Source organism: Gadus morhua, chromosome 6, assembly GCF_902167405.1.
Source record: "Gadus morhua chromosome 6, gadMor3.0, whole genome shotgun sequence".
Lineage (NCBI taxonomy): Eukaryota > Metazoa > Chordata > Actinopteri > Gadiformes > Gadidae > Gadus > Gadus morhua.
In genome coordinates this window covers 13185252-13204052 of record NC_044053.1, presented here as the reverse complement: position 1 = coordinate 13204052, position 18801 = coordinate 13185252, and the positions used below count along the sequence as shown (strand labels likewise).

At 43.7% G+C, this 18801-nt stretch overlaps 1 protein-coding gene and 15 non-coding genes across 16 annotated transcripts in view; 15 read left to right on the top strand and 1 right to left on the bottom strand.

Annotated features, from left to right (window-relative positions):
* Positions 1–16839, bottom strand: part of fam81b (family with sequence similarity 81 member B) — a 36422-nt gene extending 19583 nt beyond the window's left edge. Inside the window, exons 1-4 of the mRNA XM_030359776.1 lie at positions 16481–16839; positions 15266–15455; positions 11475–11575; positions 7342–7471 (exon numbers count right to left, since the gene is read on the bottom strand). Coding sequence (XP_030215636.1) covers positions 7342–7471; positions 11475–11575; positions 15266–15455; positions 16481–16518 — 459 coding nt within the window. The 5' untranslated portion in view covers positions 16519–16839. The remainder of the gene's footprint in view (positions 1–7341; positions 7472–11474; positions 11576–15265; positions 15456–16480) is intronic.
* trnai-aau (transfer RNA isoleucine (anticodon AAU)) lies at positions 249–322 on the top strand. The gene has a single exon. It is a non-coding gene; the product is annotated as a tRNA-Ile (tRNA).
* Positions 604–677, top strand: trnai-aau (transfer RNA isoleucine (anticodon AAU)). Its single transcript has one exon. It is a non-coding gene; the product is annotated as a tRNA-Ile (tRNA).
* Positions 960–1033, top strand: trnai-aau (transfer RNA isoleucine (anticodon AAU)). The gene has a single exon. It is a non-coding gene; the product is annotated as a tRNA-Ile (tRNA).
* Positions 1315–1388, top strand: trnai-aau (transfer RNA isoleucine (anticodon AAU)). The gene has a single exon. It is a non-coding gene; the product is annotated as a tRNA-Ile (tRNA).
* On the top strand, positions 2070–2143 carry trnai-aau (transfer RNA isoleucine (anticodon AAU)). Its single transcript has one exon. It is a non-coding gene; the product is annotated as a tRNA-Ile (tRNA).
* On the top strand, positions 2425–2498 carry trnai-aau (transfer RNA isoleucine (anticodon AAU)). Its single transcript has one exon. It is a non-coding gene; the product is annotated as a tRNA-Ile (tRNA).
* trnai-aau (transfer RNA isoleucine (anticodon AAU)) lies at positions 2780–2853 on the top strand. Its single transcript has one exon. It is a non-coding gene; the product is annotated as a tRNA-Ile (tRNA).
* Positions 3136–3209, top strand: trnai-aau (transfer RNA isoleucine (anticodon AAU)). The gene has a single exon. It is a non-coding gene; the product is annotated as a tRNA-Ile (tRNA).
* Positions 3491–3564, top strand: trnai-aau (transfer RNA isoleucine (anticodon AAU)). Its single transcript has one exon. It is a non-coding gene; the product is annotated as a tRNA-Ile (tRNA).
* trnai-aau (transfer RNA isoleucine (anticodon AAU)) lies at positions 4246–4319 on the top strand. The gene has a single exon. It is a non-coding gene; the product is annotated as a tRNA-Ile (tRNA).
* On the top strand, positions 4601–4674 carry trnai-aau (transfer RNA isoleucine (anticodon AAU)). Its single transcript has one exon. It is a non-coding gene; the product is annotated as a tRNA-Ile (tRNA).
* trnai-aau (transfer RNA isoleucine (anticodon AAU)) lies at positions 4957–5030 on the top strand. Its single transcript has one exon. It is a non-coding gene; the product is annotated as a tRNA-Ile (tRNA).
* trnai-aau (transfer RNA isoleucine (anticodon AAU)) lies at positions 5312–5385 on the top strand. The gene has a single exon. It is a non-coding gene; the product is annotated as a tRNA-Ile (tRNA).
* Positions 6067–6140, top strand: trnai-aau (transfer RNA isoleucine (anticodon AAU)). Its single transcript has one exon. It is a non-coding gene; the product is annotated as a tRNA-Ile (tRNA).
* Positions 6423–6496, top strand: trnai-aau (transfer RNA isoleucine (anticodon AAU)). Its single transcript has one exon. It is a non-coding gene; the product is annotated as a tRNA-Ile (tRNA).
* Positions 16840–18801: the final 1962 nt, after the last annotated feature.

Sequence of the window (18801 nt, the reverse complement as noted above, 5' to 3'; positions counted from 1 at the left end):
GATTTTTACCTCGTATAACGCACTGTTTGTCATTAGCGTAAGCGATGCATCTCGAAGGCACTAAAAACTGGAGATCCGAAATGAGTTATCCCGTGCTAATAACGCGACGGAACACATAGCTGAAAGCGTGACGTTTTTGACCTTGCATAACGTAGTGTTTTTCATTCGTGGTGTACGATGCATCTCGAAGACACAAAGAACTGAAAATGTGGAGTTCGGTAAATTGTTACCCTGGTAGTCAGTAACATGGCCGTTTAGCTCAGTTGGTTAGAGCGTTGTGCTAATAACGCGAAGGTCGCGGGTTCGATACCCGTAATGGCCAAATCTTATTGCCTCACATTGCTAAATCAGTGACGATTTTTACCTCGTATAACGCACTGTTTGTCGTTAGCGTAAGCGATGCATCTCGAAGGCACTAAAAACTGGAGATCTGAAATGAGTTATCCCGTGCTAATAACGCGACGGAACACATAGCTGAAAGCGTGACGTTTTTGACCTTGCATAACGTAGTGTTTTTCATTCGTGGTGTACGATGCATCTCGAAGACACAAAGAACTGAAAATGTGGAGTTCGGTAAATTGTTACCCTGGTAGTCAGTAACATGGCCGTTTAGCTCAGTTGGTTAGAGCGTCGTGCTAATAACGCGAAGGTCGCGGGTTCGATACCCGTAATGGCCATATGCTTATTGCCTCACAAAGCTAAATCAGTGATGATATTTACCTCGTTTAACGTACTGTTTGTCATTAGCGTAAGCGATGCATCTCGAAGGCACTAAAAACTGGAGATCCGAAATGAGTTATCCCTTGCTAATAACGCGACGGAACACATAGCTGAAAGCGTGACGTTTTTCACCTTGCATAACGTAGTGTTTTTCATTCGTGGTGTACGTTGCATCTCGAAGACACAAAGAACTGAAAATGTGGAGTTCGGTAAATTGTTACCCTGGTAGTCAGTAACATGGCCGTTTAGCTCAGTTGGTTAGAGCGTCGTGCTAATAACGCGAAGGTCGCGGGTTCGATACCCGTAATGGCCAAATCTTATTGCCTCACATTGCTAAATCAGTGACGATTTTTACCTCGTATAACGCACTGTTTGTCATTAGCGTAAGCGATGCATCTCGAAGGCACTAAAAACTGGTGATCCGAAATGAGTTATCCCGTGCTAATAACGCGACGGAACACATAGCTGAAAGCGTGACGTTTTTGACCTTGCATAACGTAGTGTTTTTCATTCGTGGTGTACGATGCATCTCGAAGACACAAAGAACTGAAAATGTGGAGTTCGGTAAATTGTTACCCTGGTAGTCAGTAACATGGCCGTTTAGCTCAGTTGGTTAGAGCGTCGTGCTAATAACGCGAAGGTCGCGGGTTCGATACCCGTAATGGCCATTTCCTTGTTGCCTCGCATAATTTAATCATTGACGGTCACACCTTATATAACGTAGTGTTCGTCATTAGCTGTATGGGGTGCATCTCGAACGCACTAAAAAGTGGAGTTTGAAATGTGTTATTCTGCGCCCCTTAAATATGTCAGTTTAGCTCATTTGGTAAGAGCGTCGTGCTTATAACGCAACGGAACACATAGCTGAAAGCGTGACATTTTTGACCTTGTATAACGTAGTGTTTGTCATTAGTGGTGTACGATGCATCTCGAAGGCACAAAGAACTGAAAAGTCGAGTTCGGTAAATTGCTATCCTTCTTGTCTACAACACTGTCGATTAGCTCAGTTGGTTAGAGAGTAGTGCTAATAACGCGAAGGTCGCGGGTTCTATACCCGTAATGGCCCTATGCTTATTGCCTCACAAAGCTAAATCAGTGATGATATTTACCTCGTATAACGTACTGTTTGTCATTAGCGTGAGCGATGTATCTCGAACGCACTAAAAACTGGAGATCCAAAATGAGTAGTTCCCGTGCTGATAACGCGACGGAACACATAGCTGAAAGCGTGTAGTTTTTTACCTTGCATAACGTAGTGTTTTTCATTCGTGGTGTACGATGCATCTCGAAGACACAAAGAACTGAAAATGTGGAGTTCGGTAAATTGTTACCCTGGTAGTCAGTAACATGGCCGTTTAGCTCAGTTGGTTAGAGCGTCGTGCTAATAACGCGAAGGTCGCGGGTTCGATACCCGTAATGGCCAAATCTTATTGCCTCACATAGCTAAATCAGTGACGATTTTTACCTCGTATAACGCACTGTTTGTCATTAGCGTAAGCGATGCATCTCGAAGGCACTAAAAACTGGAGATCCGAAATGAGTTATCCCGTGCTAATAACGCGACGGAACACATAGCTGAAAGCGTGACGTTTTTGACCTTGCATAACGTAGTGTTTTTCATTCGTGGTGTACGATGCATCTCGAAGACACAAAGAACTGAAAATGTGGAGTTCGGTAAATTGTTACCCTGGTAGTCAGTAACATGGCCGTTTAGCTCAGTTGGTTAGAGCGTTGTGCTAATAACGCGAAGGTCGCGGGTTCGATACCCGTAATGGCCAAATCTTATTGCCTCACATTGCTAAATCAGTGACGATTTTTACCTCGTATAACGCACTGTTTGTCGTTAGCGTAAGCGATGCATCTCGAAGGCACTAAAAACTGGAGATCTGAAATGAGTTATCCCGTGCTAATAACGCGACGGAACACATAGCTGAAAGCGTGACGTTTTTGACCTTGCATAACGTAGTGTTTTTCATTCGTGGTGTACGATGCATCTCGAAGACACAAAGAACTGAAAATGTGGAGTTCGGTAAATTGTTACCCTGGTAGTCAGTAACATGGCCGTTTAGCTCAGTTGGTTAGAGCGTCGTGCTAATAACGCGAAGGTCGCGGGTTCGATACCCGTAATGGCCATATGCTTATTGCCTCACAAAGCTAAATCAGTGATGATATTTACCTCGTTTAACGTACTGTTTGTCATTAGCGTAAGCGATGCATCTCGAAGGCACTAAAAACTGGAGATCCGAAATGAGTTATCCCTTGCTAATAACGCGACGGAACACATAGCTGAAAGCGTGACGTTTTTCACCTTGCATAACGTAGTGTTTTTCATTCGTGGTGTACGTTGCATCTCGAAGACACAAAGAACTGAAAATGTGGAGTTCGGTAAATTGTTACCCTGGTAGTCAGTAACATGGCCGTTTAGCTCAGTTGGTTAGAGCGTCGTGCTAATAACGCGAAGGTCGCGGGTTCGATACCCGTAATGGCCAAATCTTATTGCCTCACATTGCTAAATCAGTGACGATTTTTACCTCGTATAACGCACTGTTTGTCATTAGCGTAAGCGATGCATCTCGAAGGCACTAAAAACTGGTGATCCGAAATGAGTTATCCCGTGCTAATAACGCGACGGAACACATAGCTGAAAGCGTGACGTTTTTGACCTTGCATAACGTAGTGTTTTTCATTCGTGGTGTACGATGCATCTCGAAGACACAAAGAACTGAAAATGTGGAGTTCGGTAAATTGTTACCCTGGTAGTCAGTAACATGGCCGTTTAGCTCAGTTGGTTAGAGCGTCGTGCTAATAACGCGAAGGTCGCGGGTTCGATACCCGTAATGGCCATTTCCTTGTTGCCTCGCATAATTTAATCATTGACGGTCACACCTTATATAACGTAGTGTTCGTCATTAGCTGTATGGGGTGCATCTCGAACGCACTAAAAAGTGGAGTTTGAAATGTGTTATTCTGCGCCCCTTAAATATGTCAGTTTAGCTCATTTGGTAAGAGCGTCGTGCTTATAACGCAACGGAACACATAGCTGAAAGCGTGACATTTTTGACCTTGTATAACGTAGTGTTTGTCATTAGTGGTGTACGATGCATCTCGAAGGCACAAAGAACTGAAAAGTCGAGTTCGGTAAATTGCTATCCTTCTTGTCTACAACACTGTCGATTAGCTCAGTTGGTTAGAGAGTAGTGCTAATAACGCGAAGGTCGCGGGTTCTATACCCGTAATGGCCCTATGCTTATTGCCTCACAAAGCTAAATCAGTGATGATATTTACCTCGTATAACGTACTGTTTGTCATTAGCGTGAGCGATGTATCTCGAACGCACTAAAAACTGGAGATCCAAAATGAGTAGTTCCCGTGCTGATAACGCGACGGAACACATAGCTGAAAGCGTGTAGTTTTTTACCTTGCATAACGTAGTGTTTTTCATTCGTGGTGTACGATGCATCTCGAAGACACAAAGAACTGAAAATGTGGAGTTCGGTAAATTGTTACCCTGGTAGTCAGTAACATGGCCGTTTAGCTCAGTTGGTTAGAGCGTCGTGCTAATAACGCGAAGGTCGCGGGTTCGATACCCGTAATGGCCAAATCTTATTGCCTCACATAGCTAAATCAGTGACGATTTTTACCTCGTATAACGCACTGTTTGTCATTAGCGTAAGCGATGCATCTCGAAGGCACTAAAAACTGGAGATCCGAAATGAGTTATCCCGTGCTAATAACGCGACGGAACACATAGCTGAAAGCGTGACGTTTTTGACCTTGCATAACGTAGTGTTTTTCATTCGTGGTGTACGATGCATCTCGAAGACACAAAGAACTGAAAATGTGGAGTTCGGTAAATTGTTACCCTGGTAGTCAGTAACATGGCCGTTTAGCTCAGTTGGTTAGAGCGTCGTGCTAATAACGCGAAGGTTGCGGGTTCGATACCCGTAATGGCCATATGCTTATTGCCTCACAAAGCTAAATCAGTGATGATATTTACCTCGTTTAACGTACTGTTTGTCATTAGCGTAAGCGATGCATCTCGAAGGCACTAAAAACTGGAGATCCGAAATGAGTTATCCCGTGCTAATAACGCGACGGAACACATAGCTGAAAGCGTGACGTTTTTGACCTTGCATAACGTAGTGTTTTTCATTCGTGGTGTACGTTGCATCTCGAAGACACAAAGAACTGAAAATGTGGAGTTCGGTAAATTGTTACCCTGGTAGTCAGTAACATGGCCGTTTAGCTCAGTTGGTTAGAGCGTCGTGCTAATAACGCGAAGGTCGCGGGTTCGATACCCGTAATGGCCAAATCTTATTGCCTCACATTGCTAAATCAGTGACGATTTTTACCTCGTATAACGCACTGTTTGTCATTAGCGTAAGCGATGCATCTCGAAGGCACTAAAAACTGGAGATCCGAAATGAGTTATCCCGTGCTAATAACGCGACGGAACACATAGCTGAAAGCGTGACGTTTTTGACCTTGCATAACGTAGTGTTTTTCATTCGTGGTGTACGATGCATCTCGAAGACACAAAGAACTGAAAATGTGGAGTTCGGTAAATTGTTACCCTGGTAGTCAGTAACATGGCCGTTTAGCTCAGTTGGTTAGAGCGTCGTGCTAATAACGCGAAGGTCGCGGGTTCGATACCCGTAATGGCCATTTCCTTGTTGCCTCGCATAATTTAATCATTGACGGTCACACCTTATATAACGTAGTGTTCGTCATTAGCTGTATGGGGTGCATCTCGAACGCACTAAAAAGTGGAGTTTGAAATGTGTTATTCTGCGCCCCTTAAATATGTCCGTTTAGCTCATTTGGTAAGAGCGTCGTGCTTATAACGCAACGGAACACATAGCTGAAAGCGTGACATTTTTGACCTTGTATAACGTAGTGTTTGTCATTAGTGGTGTACGATGCATCACGAAGGCACAAAGAACTGAAAAGTCGAGTTCGGTAAATTGCTATCCTTCTTGTCTACAACACTGTCGATTAGCTCAGTTGGTTAGAGAGTAGTGCTAATAACGCGAAGGTCGCGGGTTCTATACCCGTAATGGCCCTATGCTTATTGCCTCACAAAGCTAAATCAGTGATGATATTTACCTCGTATAACGTACTGTTTGTCATTAGCGTGAGCGATGTATCTCGAACGCACTAAAAACTGGAGATCCAAAATGAGTAGTTCCCGTGCTGATAACGCGACGGAACACATAGCTGAAAGCGTGTAGTTTTTTACCTTGCATAACGTAGTGTTTTTCATTCGTGGTGTACGATGCATCTCGAAGACACAAAGAACTGAAAATGTGGAGTTCGGTAAATTGTTACCCTGGTAGTCAGTAACATGGCCGTTTAGCTCAGTTGGTTAGAGCGTCGTGCTAATAACGCGAAGGTCGCGGGTTCGATACCCGTAATGGCCATATGCTTATTGCCTCACAAAGCTAAATCAGTGATGATATTTACCTCGTATAACGTACTGTTTGTCATTAGCGTAAGCGATGCATCTCGAAGGCACTAAAAACTGGAGATCCGAAATGAGTTATCCCGTGCTAATAACGCGACGGAACACATAGCTGAAAGCGTGACGTTTTTGACCTTGCATAACGTAGTGTTTTTCATTCGTGGTGTACGATGCATCTCGAAGACACAAAGAACTGAAAATGTGGAGTTCGGTAAATTGTTACCCTGGTAGTCAGTAACATGGCCGTTTAGCTCAGTTGGTTAGAGCGTCGTGCTAATAACGCGAAGGTCGCGGGTTCGATACCCGTAATGGCCATTTCCTTATTGCCTCGCATAATTTAATCAGTGACGGTTGCACCTTATATAACGTAGTGCTTGTCATTAGCGTAAGCGATGCATCTCCAACGCACTAAAAACTGTAGATCCAAAATGAGTTATCCCGTGCTAATAACGCGACGGAACACATAGCTGAAAGCGTGACGTTTTTTACCTTGTATAACCTAGTGTTTGTCATTAATGGCGTACGATGCATCTCGAAGGCACAAAGAACTAAAATGTGGAGTTTGGTAAAGTGTTATCCAGGTACTCCGTATCTAGGCCGTTTTAGGCCTCAGTTACTTAGAGCGCAATACTAATAACGTAATGGCCTGTTTATTGCCTCACATAGGTTAATCAGTGACGATTTTACCTTGTATAACATAGTGTTTGTCATTAGTGGAGTATGATGCATCTCGAACGCACCAGGAACTAAAAACTGGAGGTCGGAAACGTTTTATCCTGGTATTCTTAAACATGGCTGTTTGGCTCAGGTGGTTGGAGCGTTGCGCGAAGGTCGCGGGTTCGATACCAGTAATGGCCGTATGCATATTGCGACACACAGCTTGAAGAGTAACATTCTTACTTTGTATAATAACGTAGTGTATGTCATTAGTGCTGTACATGCATCTCAAATGAACCAAGAACCAAGAACTGGAGCAGCGTCATTTGTGTAGAACAAAGCAAGAAGTTTTAAAAAGCTAAAAGTCAAAATAGTATTGCACAAGTCAAGTCAATAGGGTGTTTTTGATTTAATATAAGAATCACATAAAAATATACAATAGGCATATATATCTATTGAAAAATTGAAATTAAAAAAGTGTTGTTTTTTCCACTCTGTCTCACCTTGGTCTCCATCATTTTCAGTCGGACATCCAGGATAGCCCTGAGCTCCGTCACCTCCTGTTGGAGCCTCCTCACCTGCTGTCCCCCAGAGTTTACATCAGCACTCACTCGTGCTATGCTGGCATCACAGCTGGGAATGGGAAGAGTCACACAAGTAATGAGAGAGAGAGAGCGAGAGAGAGAGAGAACTCAGATAAGGGAGCATTGCATAAATATTAATATGCATAAACAAGACAACACACACACACACACACACACACACACACACACACACACACACACACACACACACACACACACACACACACACACACACACACACACACACACACACACACACAATCCACACTGCGGCAACCCGCTACCCCAATGTGCCGGGTTCCAGGTACGAATCACGCTTGATAGTGAGGGTTTAAGCCGATCACGGCGTTTATTACATACATCTTAAACCATACATTATAGTCGCGGTCTCTAGGGTTTCCGTGAGCCTCTAGCCGCTCGCGGACCCAAGTGCTTCCTTCCCTCTCGCTCCCGTCCCAATATCAGTCCTCCTGCTCCTTTTAAAATGGCTCTTCTGCCTCCGGCCAGGTGTCCCCCAATCTCGCTGATTGGGGAGAGAGTGATGCTCTTCGTCGCCACTCAGTGGGTGGCGGCGGTATACGCCGTCAATCACACCACCTCGGACCCGCCCGGGCCGAGGTTTAAGTGGCGGGATGCCGCAACACACATAAACACACACGCACGCACACACTTCTTTTTGTTGTTGAAATTTGCTCATTTATAACTGCTTTCCTCAACCATCCCTCCCTGCTTCAACTTTAAAGGCCCACTATGCAACTTCGGGCATTTCTTCGCTGTTTTCTTGGTTTTGGCACGCACATTTCTCTACACAGCGCCCCCTAAAGCTTCGTAGTAGATATTTCACAACACTGTCGTAACAACTCGTTGACGTCCCTTCCCCATGCTCTTCTACGCGAGCCATGTGCATTTGTTTTCAAAGAAGCCGGCGAATGCGCGGAGCCATGTCCGAAATAGATGTTCATAAAGTGTAGGCAAGGTTATACATTTTTAAAATGGTGTATTTGCATTGCAATAAACATAAATCCATCATTTTTTATAGTTGACGGGGAGAATTTATACCCTAGGTTATAATTATTTTTATCTTAGGTTGAACAGAATAATCAGTGTAAGAGGTTTGGCCAACATAATAATCGAAATAAACAAGAACCTGGATTCGGGGATTCAGTCTGTATCTGGGGGACGAGACATACGAACAGCAAAACACCCATGGAAACAAAGGTGTTTATATGGTTGCAACCAAGCAAGCTAGAAACGAACAGGGCTCACAACAAAACGGTCGAGAAAACAATTTTTACAGGGCTCAAAAAAATGGTTGAGCAAACACATGTGTACAGAGACTATCAGAATCAAGAATATTACGCAGACAAAGTTCACCCAAAGGTACTTTCAATTTCAAAAGCAACACGGCCGAGTCGGCGTCTGATTTGCAGTCTTCTTTTTCTTTCAGTTCACGCTATTCCTGAAAAGCTTGCCCAACGTTTACTCGTGTCTGGCCTCTCTGTCGGTCTGTCTCCCTTTTCTCTTCTTCTGTTCCTCCGACATTGGGTTTCTCTGTCTCTTTTTAGTCGGCTGATCTATGATGAATATAACAATCCATTAGTTACTTGTGTTTATATCGAGCCGGTTCCGTGTTTGTGGGTCTGTGCCGTAAAGCAATTCGTTACTGTAGCGACCATAGTAGTGACCCTTGCACAGAAGCATACGGCCGACATCTTTCTTTTTTCTGGGTGGAAATAGTAACATAGTTACGCCATTAAATGCGTTTATGGAAACATTTTTAGCGAGAAATGTGCAGTTTACTTTCAGAATGTTCGCTCGGTGAATGTGAAGGATGTTTGGTTTGATAGTTATGACGAAGAGTGAACGCTCCGTTCACTTGCATGGACAGTCTCTGGCTGCTAAGCAACCTCAACGTCTTGGCGGACTATTTCTCTGCTGATCAACACTACGAATGCTGGAAACACACCAGACACACCATGTGAAGTTATTTAACCCGATTATCGTTATTTATGAGTCCTTAGCCCAAGTGAAGGAGTTCAAGTACCTCGGGGTCTTGTTCGCGAGTGAGGGTACTATGGAGCGTGAGATTGGCCGGAGAATCAGAGCAGCGGGGGCGGTATTGCGTTCGCTTTACCGCACGAGCTGAGCCGCAAGGCAAAGCTCTCGATCTACCGGTCGATCTTCGTTCCTATCCTCACCTATGGTCATGAGGGTTGGGTGATGACCGAAAGGACGAGATCGCGGGTAAAAGCGGCCGAGATGAGTTTTCTCAGAAGGGTGGCTGGCGTCTCGGGATAGGCTGAGAAGCTCAGTAATCCGTGAGGAACTCGGATTAGAGCCGCTGCTCCTTTACTTAGAAAGGAGTCAGCTGAGGTGGTTCGGGCATCTGGCAAGGATGCCTACTGGGCGCCTCCCTTTGGAGGTGTTTCAGGCACGTCCATTGGGGAGGAGACCTCGGGGAAGACCCAGGACTAGGTGGAGAGATTATATCTCAACACTGGCCTGGGAACGCCTCGGGATCCCCCCGTCAGAGCTGGTCAATGTGGCCCGGGAAAGGGAAGTCTGGAGCCCCCTGCTTGAGCTGCTCCCCCCGCGACCCGACCCCGGATAAACGGATGACGATGAGATGAGATCGTTATTTATATCCGAGATTATTTAATCTAACCCGATCTAAACTCTATCATGCACCCAAACACGGCGGCGTTTGGGTTTCCTACCTCGGACAACAATTGCCTCGCAACTGGCTGTTTATATCTAGCCGGTGCCATGTTTGGGTGTGTGTCTGTGCCGTAAAGCATTTTCGAAACTACAATCTGACTACATTTTCGAGGATACTTCCGCTGCGTCACATCCGGATTGTGTCGGTCCGAACAGATCAAGTTGCATATGCGCTTTTTCACTGGAGAGGCGACATGGGTAAATGACACACCCACCAATCAACCCAGAAATGGATGCAGAACCATCAGCATAACTCTCAACCTGCATACTTAATGTAATTTTGGCTAAAAAAGTTGCATAGTGGGCCAAGTTGAAAGACCGACAGGGGCAGCCTGGAGTGCATCTCTCTCTCTCTCTCTCTCTCGCTCTCGCTCTCTCTTTCCCTCCCTCTCTTTCTCACTCTGCAAAGCTCCAATATTGCTTTCTTCCTTTACCTAATTTATGATGTCATTCCTCAGGCAGGCCAGCTATTGAATCTACTTTGTGGTAAAATAAATAAACAAGACAACACAGATCAATTTTGTGTGTGTGTGTGTGTGTGTGTGTGTGTGTGTGTGTGTGTGTGTGTGTGTGTGTGTGTGTGTGTGTGTGTCTGTGTTGATGTGCACCATGCTCAATAAACACATCAACACAGGAGGAGTGATTGAGGTCCGCAATTTACTTGACGTTATTCCCCCTTTGCAGTAACGAGAGTGCCACAGTAGAAGCACGCTACATTTAGACGCTTGTGCTAAAAACACTGAAGCTCATGTAATAGATTTCGGTTTTCGCATCGCTTTCAAACAAGCCGTTTTCCGACAATTCTTCCAGAGGGCCATATGTCTGCTCTTTGTTGAGTACTTCTGTGTTTCTCTCCTCAGACCGCTGAGTCAATACTACAGGCCACAGGCCAGATATCTAGACGGGGTCAGACTGGCGGCGACAAAACAGTTAAACCCATGTTGGATCACACCGATTTATCATGGCCTGAGCTAAAGATTTTAATCTTTGAACTCCACGTATTAATGTACCATAACTTGGTTTCTGATGTATGGATATATGTGCTACATACATCTCAATCAGTTAATCTGGGTTGATTTAGTTAATCCCATGTTAAAACAGAGAGAACAAAAACACAAATAAGTAGGTAATGGAGGGCCGCATTTGTTTTAAAAGCCTGGAAAGTTCGCTAGCAGACAACCAAATAATGGGATTATGTACCCGAGTTGTCGCACACAAAGTGTTTATGCTCTTCAAAGTGTTTTTCTAAAAGCATGACAATAAAATAAATATGAAAACGGAGGGACAGTTTTTTAAAGACCCAGGTACACACACTGATATGATGAGTTGCATACCGAGCCACTCTGCCTCTCAGGTCTCCGATCCCCTCCCTGCTCTTCTGGTCCAGGCTCTGAACAGCCAGCGAGTCTCTCTGGGCGATCTGGCTCTCCAAGGCCTACACGCAGAGGAACAAGGATGCTTAATGGATCTGGTTTGGAGAACAAGCATCTTCTTTTCTCATGCTGAATAGCGTTAGGACATTTTCATTTTGGAAGACGAAAGGATACGGAGATTTTTATTTTGCTTGAGGCCAAGAGAAGAAGGCATTTGAGGGATGTATTTTCATTTTCTTTGCGTACTTACAATGGCAATGGGACAGTGTGAAATACTGCTTGAATCACTGAATAAAAATATCGTATCCTGTGTCTAATATCTTGCCTGTGGACAGAATAACACATTTCTTGCCCATGGACGATGATTATGATTACTCTAAATCATAAATTAGCCTGCCCCCTCCAACCGTCCAAAATGATACACAGAGAGAATCGCTGGCTCATTTGAGAACACTGAGATTTTCAGAGGAACAAGTTGGAATTCAGCGGTGGATCCATGGAACAGGGCACCCACACATGAATGACTAAACTAAATATAAACTGCTGCAGTTACATTTCAAAGATCTGTTATGGTGATTCAGATGGGGGGGAAAAAGGAAGTTTATCTTTATCATTGATCACATCATGCTGTAGAAGATGCAAAGTCTGAACAAATTAACTAAAACAATTATCTCTGCTTAGACCAGGGATCAAATATTGATCAGGGTATTCAGCTTTCCTACCGCCCTCCAACACGCACACGCACACGCACACACACACACACACACACACACACACACACACACACACACACACACACACACACACACACCCACACTTATCTTCCCATCGATAGCTGCTCTCAAGGACAGGCGCAGTGAAACGCTCAGAACTCCCCTCAGAAACATCAGAGAGATCCATCAGGTGATCCTGAGAACGTCCCAGGAGTTTCATTATCAAGACATGATGGTTTGGGAGTGGTCACTCGCTAATAACTAGTAATGGACATTCACATCTCTAGAATCTATTAGCAAGTATTAAGGACACCATGATCGGAAGAGAGACGCCTCCTTGTTTTCCTAAACATGTCCAGAAAATTGCTCTAATGAGCAATGCATTTTGATTGGAAAGGCTTTCAGAACGCAGCAACACTAAATCATGACTCAACGCAACTGTGCTGATCTCAGCATAACATATAAACACACAAACACTCACACACACAAACACACAAGCAGACACACACTCACACACACACACACTCTGACACATACACACACACACTCACTCACACACTCTCTCTCACACACACACACACACACTGGATTGGAACTGTAAGGGGTTTTGGACTGAGTCATTCTACCATTTTCCATTCCAATCAAGTGGTGGTCAATAAGCTCAAAGGTGCTTGTGCACTCCTGCATGTGGAAGTAATATAGAAAAGAGGATGTTGTTTTTAGGGTGCAGAAATACAAACAGAGCTACATAACACCTTGTTTATCCAACAGATGAACTCATGTCGTGTTCCTGAATCCTTGGACGCCAGCCTTCCGAAACTCTTTCTATCACACAGTCTCTCTATCACACAAACTCTCTATCTATCACATTCTCTCTATATCCTGTGATCTCTCTATCACGCAATCTCTCTCTAACACACTCTCTCTCTCCATCCATCAATCCCTCTATCACACTCTCTCTCTCCATCCCTCTCTCTCTCTATCCCTCTATTACACTCTCTCTCCATCCCTCTATCCCTCTATCACACTCTCTCTCCATCCCTCTATCCCTCTCTATATAGTAAAGAGTAGTAGGCTATCTGCCCGTGTTACGTAGAAATGCAAGGCATGCCCCTACGTTTTTTTTCTTTTTTTCTTCCTTTTTTCTAGCAGCTATCATGAAAGGAGGAAAGAACAGTAGGACAGGGGAACACAGTTTCTCCACAAAGAAACCGTTCAAATAAATAGGAAATGGCACATTGTTTTGCACTTCGTTGTACCCTGGAGGTTTTTTTTACATTAACAAACTGTATTTGTACCCTGTACAGTATTTTTAATTTTTTATTACCCTACCTCTCTTGCAGGCTTGTACAAAACAGATATGTATATGATATTGATGATTTAGGGCATAAGCTCCATCAATGTAAAATAGTTTGTAAGAAAAATACAGACTGGAAAAGTACCGTATTGGTCCGAATATAAGACGACCCTGATTATAAGACGACGTTTTTCAACACAAACATTTCGAAAAAAAGATTTGCAGACCACATTTGCTGAACAAAGAACTTCATTTCTTTTCTTAATAACAATATATTAAAAACACAGTGAATTAAACACTTGTTATATTAATGACAATAATAATAATGCCAGTAAAGGCCACGGCACTTTCAAGGCAAAATATGTACAGTATGATTCAAAATGAATATCAAGCAATAATCAAGCAACATTGTGAATATTTTTAAATAACAGAGAAAATACAGGCCACATATTTAACTAAACTTAACTAAAATTCGCCAAATTTCTCCTCCGATGTCTCTCTATCCCTCACACGCGTCCTCTGCCCCGCTGTGTTCGCTCTCGCTGTCATCGCTCCCCAGCTGCTCCGCTTCCAGCGGCTCCTCCCAAAGCGCGTTTTCTCTGACGTATTCAAAAACTCTCCGGTCAACCTCACTGAAACGACCACTTTGAGGACCACGGTAGGATTTGCGCTGACTGTTGGCATCTTTGAGACGTTGTTTTGGTGCTCGCCATCTTCTTACGTTACACTCCGTGACCCCGAACTTCTTGGCAGCTTGGCAGTTGTTACTTGACTCTGCCTTATTGACGACCATTATTTAAAAATTGGCAACAAAGCTCCTCCGCTGTTGTTGATTGACCTGACCCACTTTTGAGCCACTTGTCTCTAAATGCCTGTCTTTAAACACCGGTAACGGTCTGGTTGTTAAGGACGCTGGACTACTTCTTCCCGGAACCAATTCCTGGCGCCACCTGCGGCCGCGAATGTGTATTGACATTTAAATGTAGAGGCGAAGAAGAGAAACTGCGCTCTGAATACTATACCCCGAATATAAGACGACCCGACTTTTTCGGACCTATTTCGAGGGGAAAAAAGGCTGTCTTATATTCGGACCAATACGGTAATAAACTCTTGTACCAATTAAGTGTTTGATGATTTTAAAGTAAAACAAAGTTTATAATCTTAAAATATCATTTTTTGCCATTTTATTTTATTTGTGCCCCTCTGGTTAAACACTGGCCCCTCCTTGGCCCCCCTAGTAAAATTTGTCTAGAACCGCCACTGGTTGCTACTTTATTCTGGTCTCAATTTATGCATTGCACGGTCTTGCCTGTAATGCAATGTAAAGTTGTGTTGTTTGTTTTCGGGGTTGGTGTGCCAAAGAAGCTAATGTAGCTAACAATAAAAAACAAGCAATTTCATGACACAAACACAAAGACGAACGGGAACGCTATAAATGCTCCAAGAGCGGAAATTATGTCAAAAGTACAAATCGGAAGGCTGGCGTCCGAGGAAAAAAAGTATATTCTCCAACAACCATCCATTTCCCTTTAACAAAAATAATCAAACGCATTTGTCTCTTGGGCTGCGGTGGCAGCGGCGGCGGCGGAGGTTTCAGGAACACACCATCAGTTCATTTGCAACATGCATGCATGCATATATGCAAACACATGCGTCCATGCACCCACGTACGGGCGCACAAAAAACAAACACACACAAACACAAACACACACACACACGCACACGCACACCCTTAGTGCTACCTGCATGTTGGTGCTGAGCTGCTGGACGATGTGTGTGATGGTGTGGATGTGGTTCTCCAGCAGCCTGCGGGACAGGGCCTCCACCTGGATGGAGCCCTGGGTGGACTGGAGGCTGGCCACCACCTCCTCCCTGATCCCCAGAGCACGCTCTAGGAGCAGGCCTAGTGCCCCTTCTGGACCAGCTAGACCACTAGGGACCGGGAAAAAGTCCATCCATGTGATTTTGACATTTTCATACTCCCAATACTTTCGTATTAAGGATGACAAAAAAAATAATCTTTTTTTTAATACAGAGATTCATTAAACCTGGGATAGGCAATTTATTTTATTAGAATTTTTTGCCATTTCTGTTGAAATTCTCTATACATCAAGAAAGCAAACAATAAATCAAAAGCTCTGACAAAGATATTTTTGAAAAAATGTTATCTGTGGCTTTCACAGGCCTGTAATAAGCTGGTCCAACCACTTCATTCGGCCTGAACGAATCACAATAAGTGTCACTATATGTACCGAATCGCAACACACTTTGTTGGAACATTGAATCATAAGGTGGTCCCTACCGATTCCCATCCTAGGACCATCCTCCCACACAATGACCCTCAAGGCACAGACACATGGCACACACACATGAGAGGCGACCCGCTATACACTGACTAATTCACTGGTTTAGCCTCATTCACCTGCATTCGGATTGCTATGGATTATTTAAAGCAGCAGTCAGCATTTTTGCTTGCCCCACTATGCTTTTATTAATTCGTGATTTGTTGAGTCTCGGGGTTCTAATGCATTAGGGCCTATATCAAGGACAAATGGTCAAATTAATAAATGAGAACCACGACGAAAGTTGCTGATGCATGCACACAGGTTTAAGTATACTGTGTGAGTTAAAAAAGCCCAGATAATACTAAATACTAGATGGATTGAATCTAAGGTTGATATTACTTTATACAATAGATAGAGGATTCATTTGAAGAAGGGAGATCTACAGTATTTGAATGGAGGTAACTAGAAGTACACAGCCTGCTCATTTCTGTCCAAACAACAATATCGAAAATGCAATGACATAGGTGCTAACCCTAACCCTGACCCTAACCCATAAACTGCATAAAATAACACATAAACATAAATGAGTTCACTTTTCATAACGAATAAGATATTGTTGCCATAGAATAAAGAAAAGTAAACATAAGCACACTGGTAACTGATTCTATTTACTTGCTGTGATTCTGATGCAACATTGACTTGCGCGACATGGCTCCTTCTGATTGGCTTATCTGAAAAAGGAAAATAGTCCAACAATATTGGTTACTTACTTTGTTTTTCTTATTTGCCCGTTTTCCTTAATCTAACCATTTCATTCAAGTAGAATAACTGCAGTATTAATGTAAGCTCTCATAGACACAATTCAGGCTACTGTCTACTAACCTGCCATTGGATTACAATAGGTTTCTTTATCAACACAAATACCAATAAATAGAGATTATGATTTGTACGGTATAAACTGCTCTCAGGAATCAGGATACTTACAGACCACGGCCTTACCTAAGCTTGATTCCTTTGTTTGTTCGGGTCACCTAGTTACGGTTGTCGGCCACACGTTAGACTTGTCAACACTATGATTTCAGTTTGATGTGTAGACCTAAGCAGTTGGCAGCCTGCCTCAGCCAAGCTGAACTATTAGGTTTCAGCTCAACTGCTGCTCTTTTTAGAGCTACAGTGAGCATCTAAAACAACATTAATGACCCGACATTACCAGGTCATTAATCAAAGAAAAACAATCGATAGAAGATTATTATGTAAAAAATAAAAAGTCAATCACTTCTCCTTGATAGAGGATGTTTGGAGTATAGTAGCCTAGTAGGATAGATGAAAAGCCTTAAGCCTTATTGTATTGGCAGTTGAATGTTGAGTTGTAACTGTTCAATTAATTGATGTCTAATTATAATGAAGTGACTTTCAATTTCTGAATTTTATTCAATCCATATTCAGACATGAAAGTAACTTTACTTTGGTGCAGAACTAAGCGCTCTGCTGATGTGTCCACCAAGTGAGTTTTTCTGGCAGACGTATGCTGGCTTGGCAGTCACTGGGAGGCACTGGGAAAAAACACCTTCTCTGAGCTTTGTTTGCTGCTTCTATGACAAGCCCTGTTCCAGCTCCTCAGCTAGCCTGTCTTACGACTAACTCCTCCTCATCTTCAGACACAGTTACTGTCAGATTTTCCTGCTGTGAGTGTGAGGGTTGGTGTGGGGTGGAGGGGAGTTAAAAGTGGACCACAGTAAATAGATTTATAGACAAATATTCCCTGGATGGAATGACTCCTGGATGGATTAATGGAAGCGTTTTATTCTACGGACCCTTTCTGGTTAATTGAGCACATAGCTGTAGTAGAAGAATAACACAATGCTGTGTTATTAACATACATAGAATGTTTTCTGTTATCTTGAACACAGCAATTCTACAAGGAGCAATTTCCCCTCGGGGATAAAGTAATTGTTCGGAAACAAAAAACCCACAGGAAAACATAGGTAGAAAGCAGTATTGCTACTGTACCTAACATTAACAAACACACACACACACACACACACACACACACACACACACACACACACACACACACACACACACACACACACACACACACACACAACACAAACACACACTTTTCTTTCCAAATCCATATTATCCTTCACTAACGGTAAACCTTTAATGAAGGACTTTGCCATGGCCAAGAAAGTGCACTCAATGGGCACCTGGATGACCCCTGCAAGAAAAAGAAAAAATATGGTTCTAGGATAAAGGGATGAGGGGTCGGCTTAGCTCAGGAGGTAGAGCAGTTGTCTCGCAACCAATAGGTTGCTAGTGTGATCTCCAACTCCTCCTAGCTGAGTGTTGATGTGTCCCTGAGCAAGACACTTAACCCTAACTGCTCCTGACGAGCTGGCTGTCGCCTTGCATGGTTGACTCTGCCGTCGGTGTGTCAATGTGTGTATTAACCGACATAAGTCGATTTGGATAAAAGCGTCGGCTAAATGCCTTGATTGTAATTGTATGATAAAACAAAAGCACACCAACGTGATGTTGTCTGTGAGTGAAGCTGTGCCTATCCTTGAGGACACTCAGGTGGAGCTGAAGCAGTCTCCTCTCAGAGCCTCAGGAAACGGCACAGCAGCGGCCAGCACTCAGACTCAGTCCTGGTCCTCATCAGATGAGGACCAGGTCCGCCACCTCAACCACGCCAGAGCTCCACCCCGGCATCATGTCCCGCTGGAGGAAAGCTCTTATTACAGCTCCATCGACCTGTAAGCCGTCTGTAACCCCTGCAGCCCAGAGTTTCTAGTTTACAGTTTCCTCATCGCCCTTGGCCTTGTCCACCCTGCCACGTCAAGGTTCAACTTTATTGTAAATTTGTCTTGGGCACAGTGCATCAGTGCTTTAACATACACCGATTACAATGGAACAAAAACACAACCACAGGCACAAACACAACAAGACAAACCAACATTTTAACATCGAGAACATGGAGCTTGATAGGT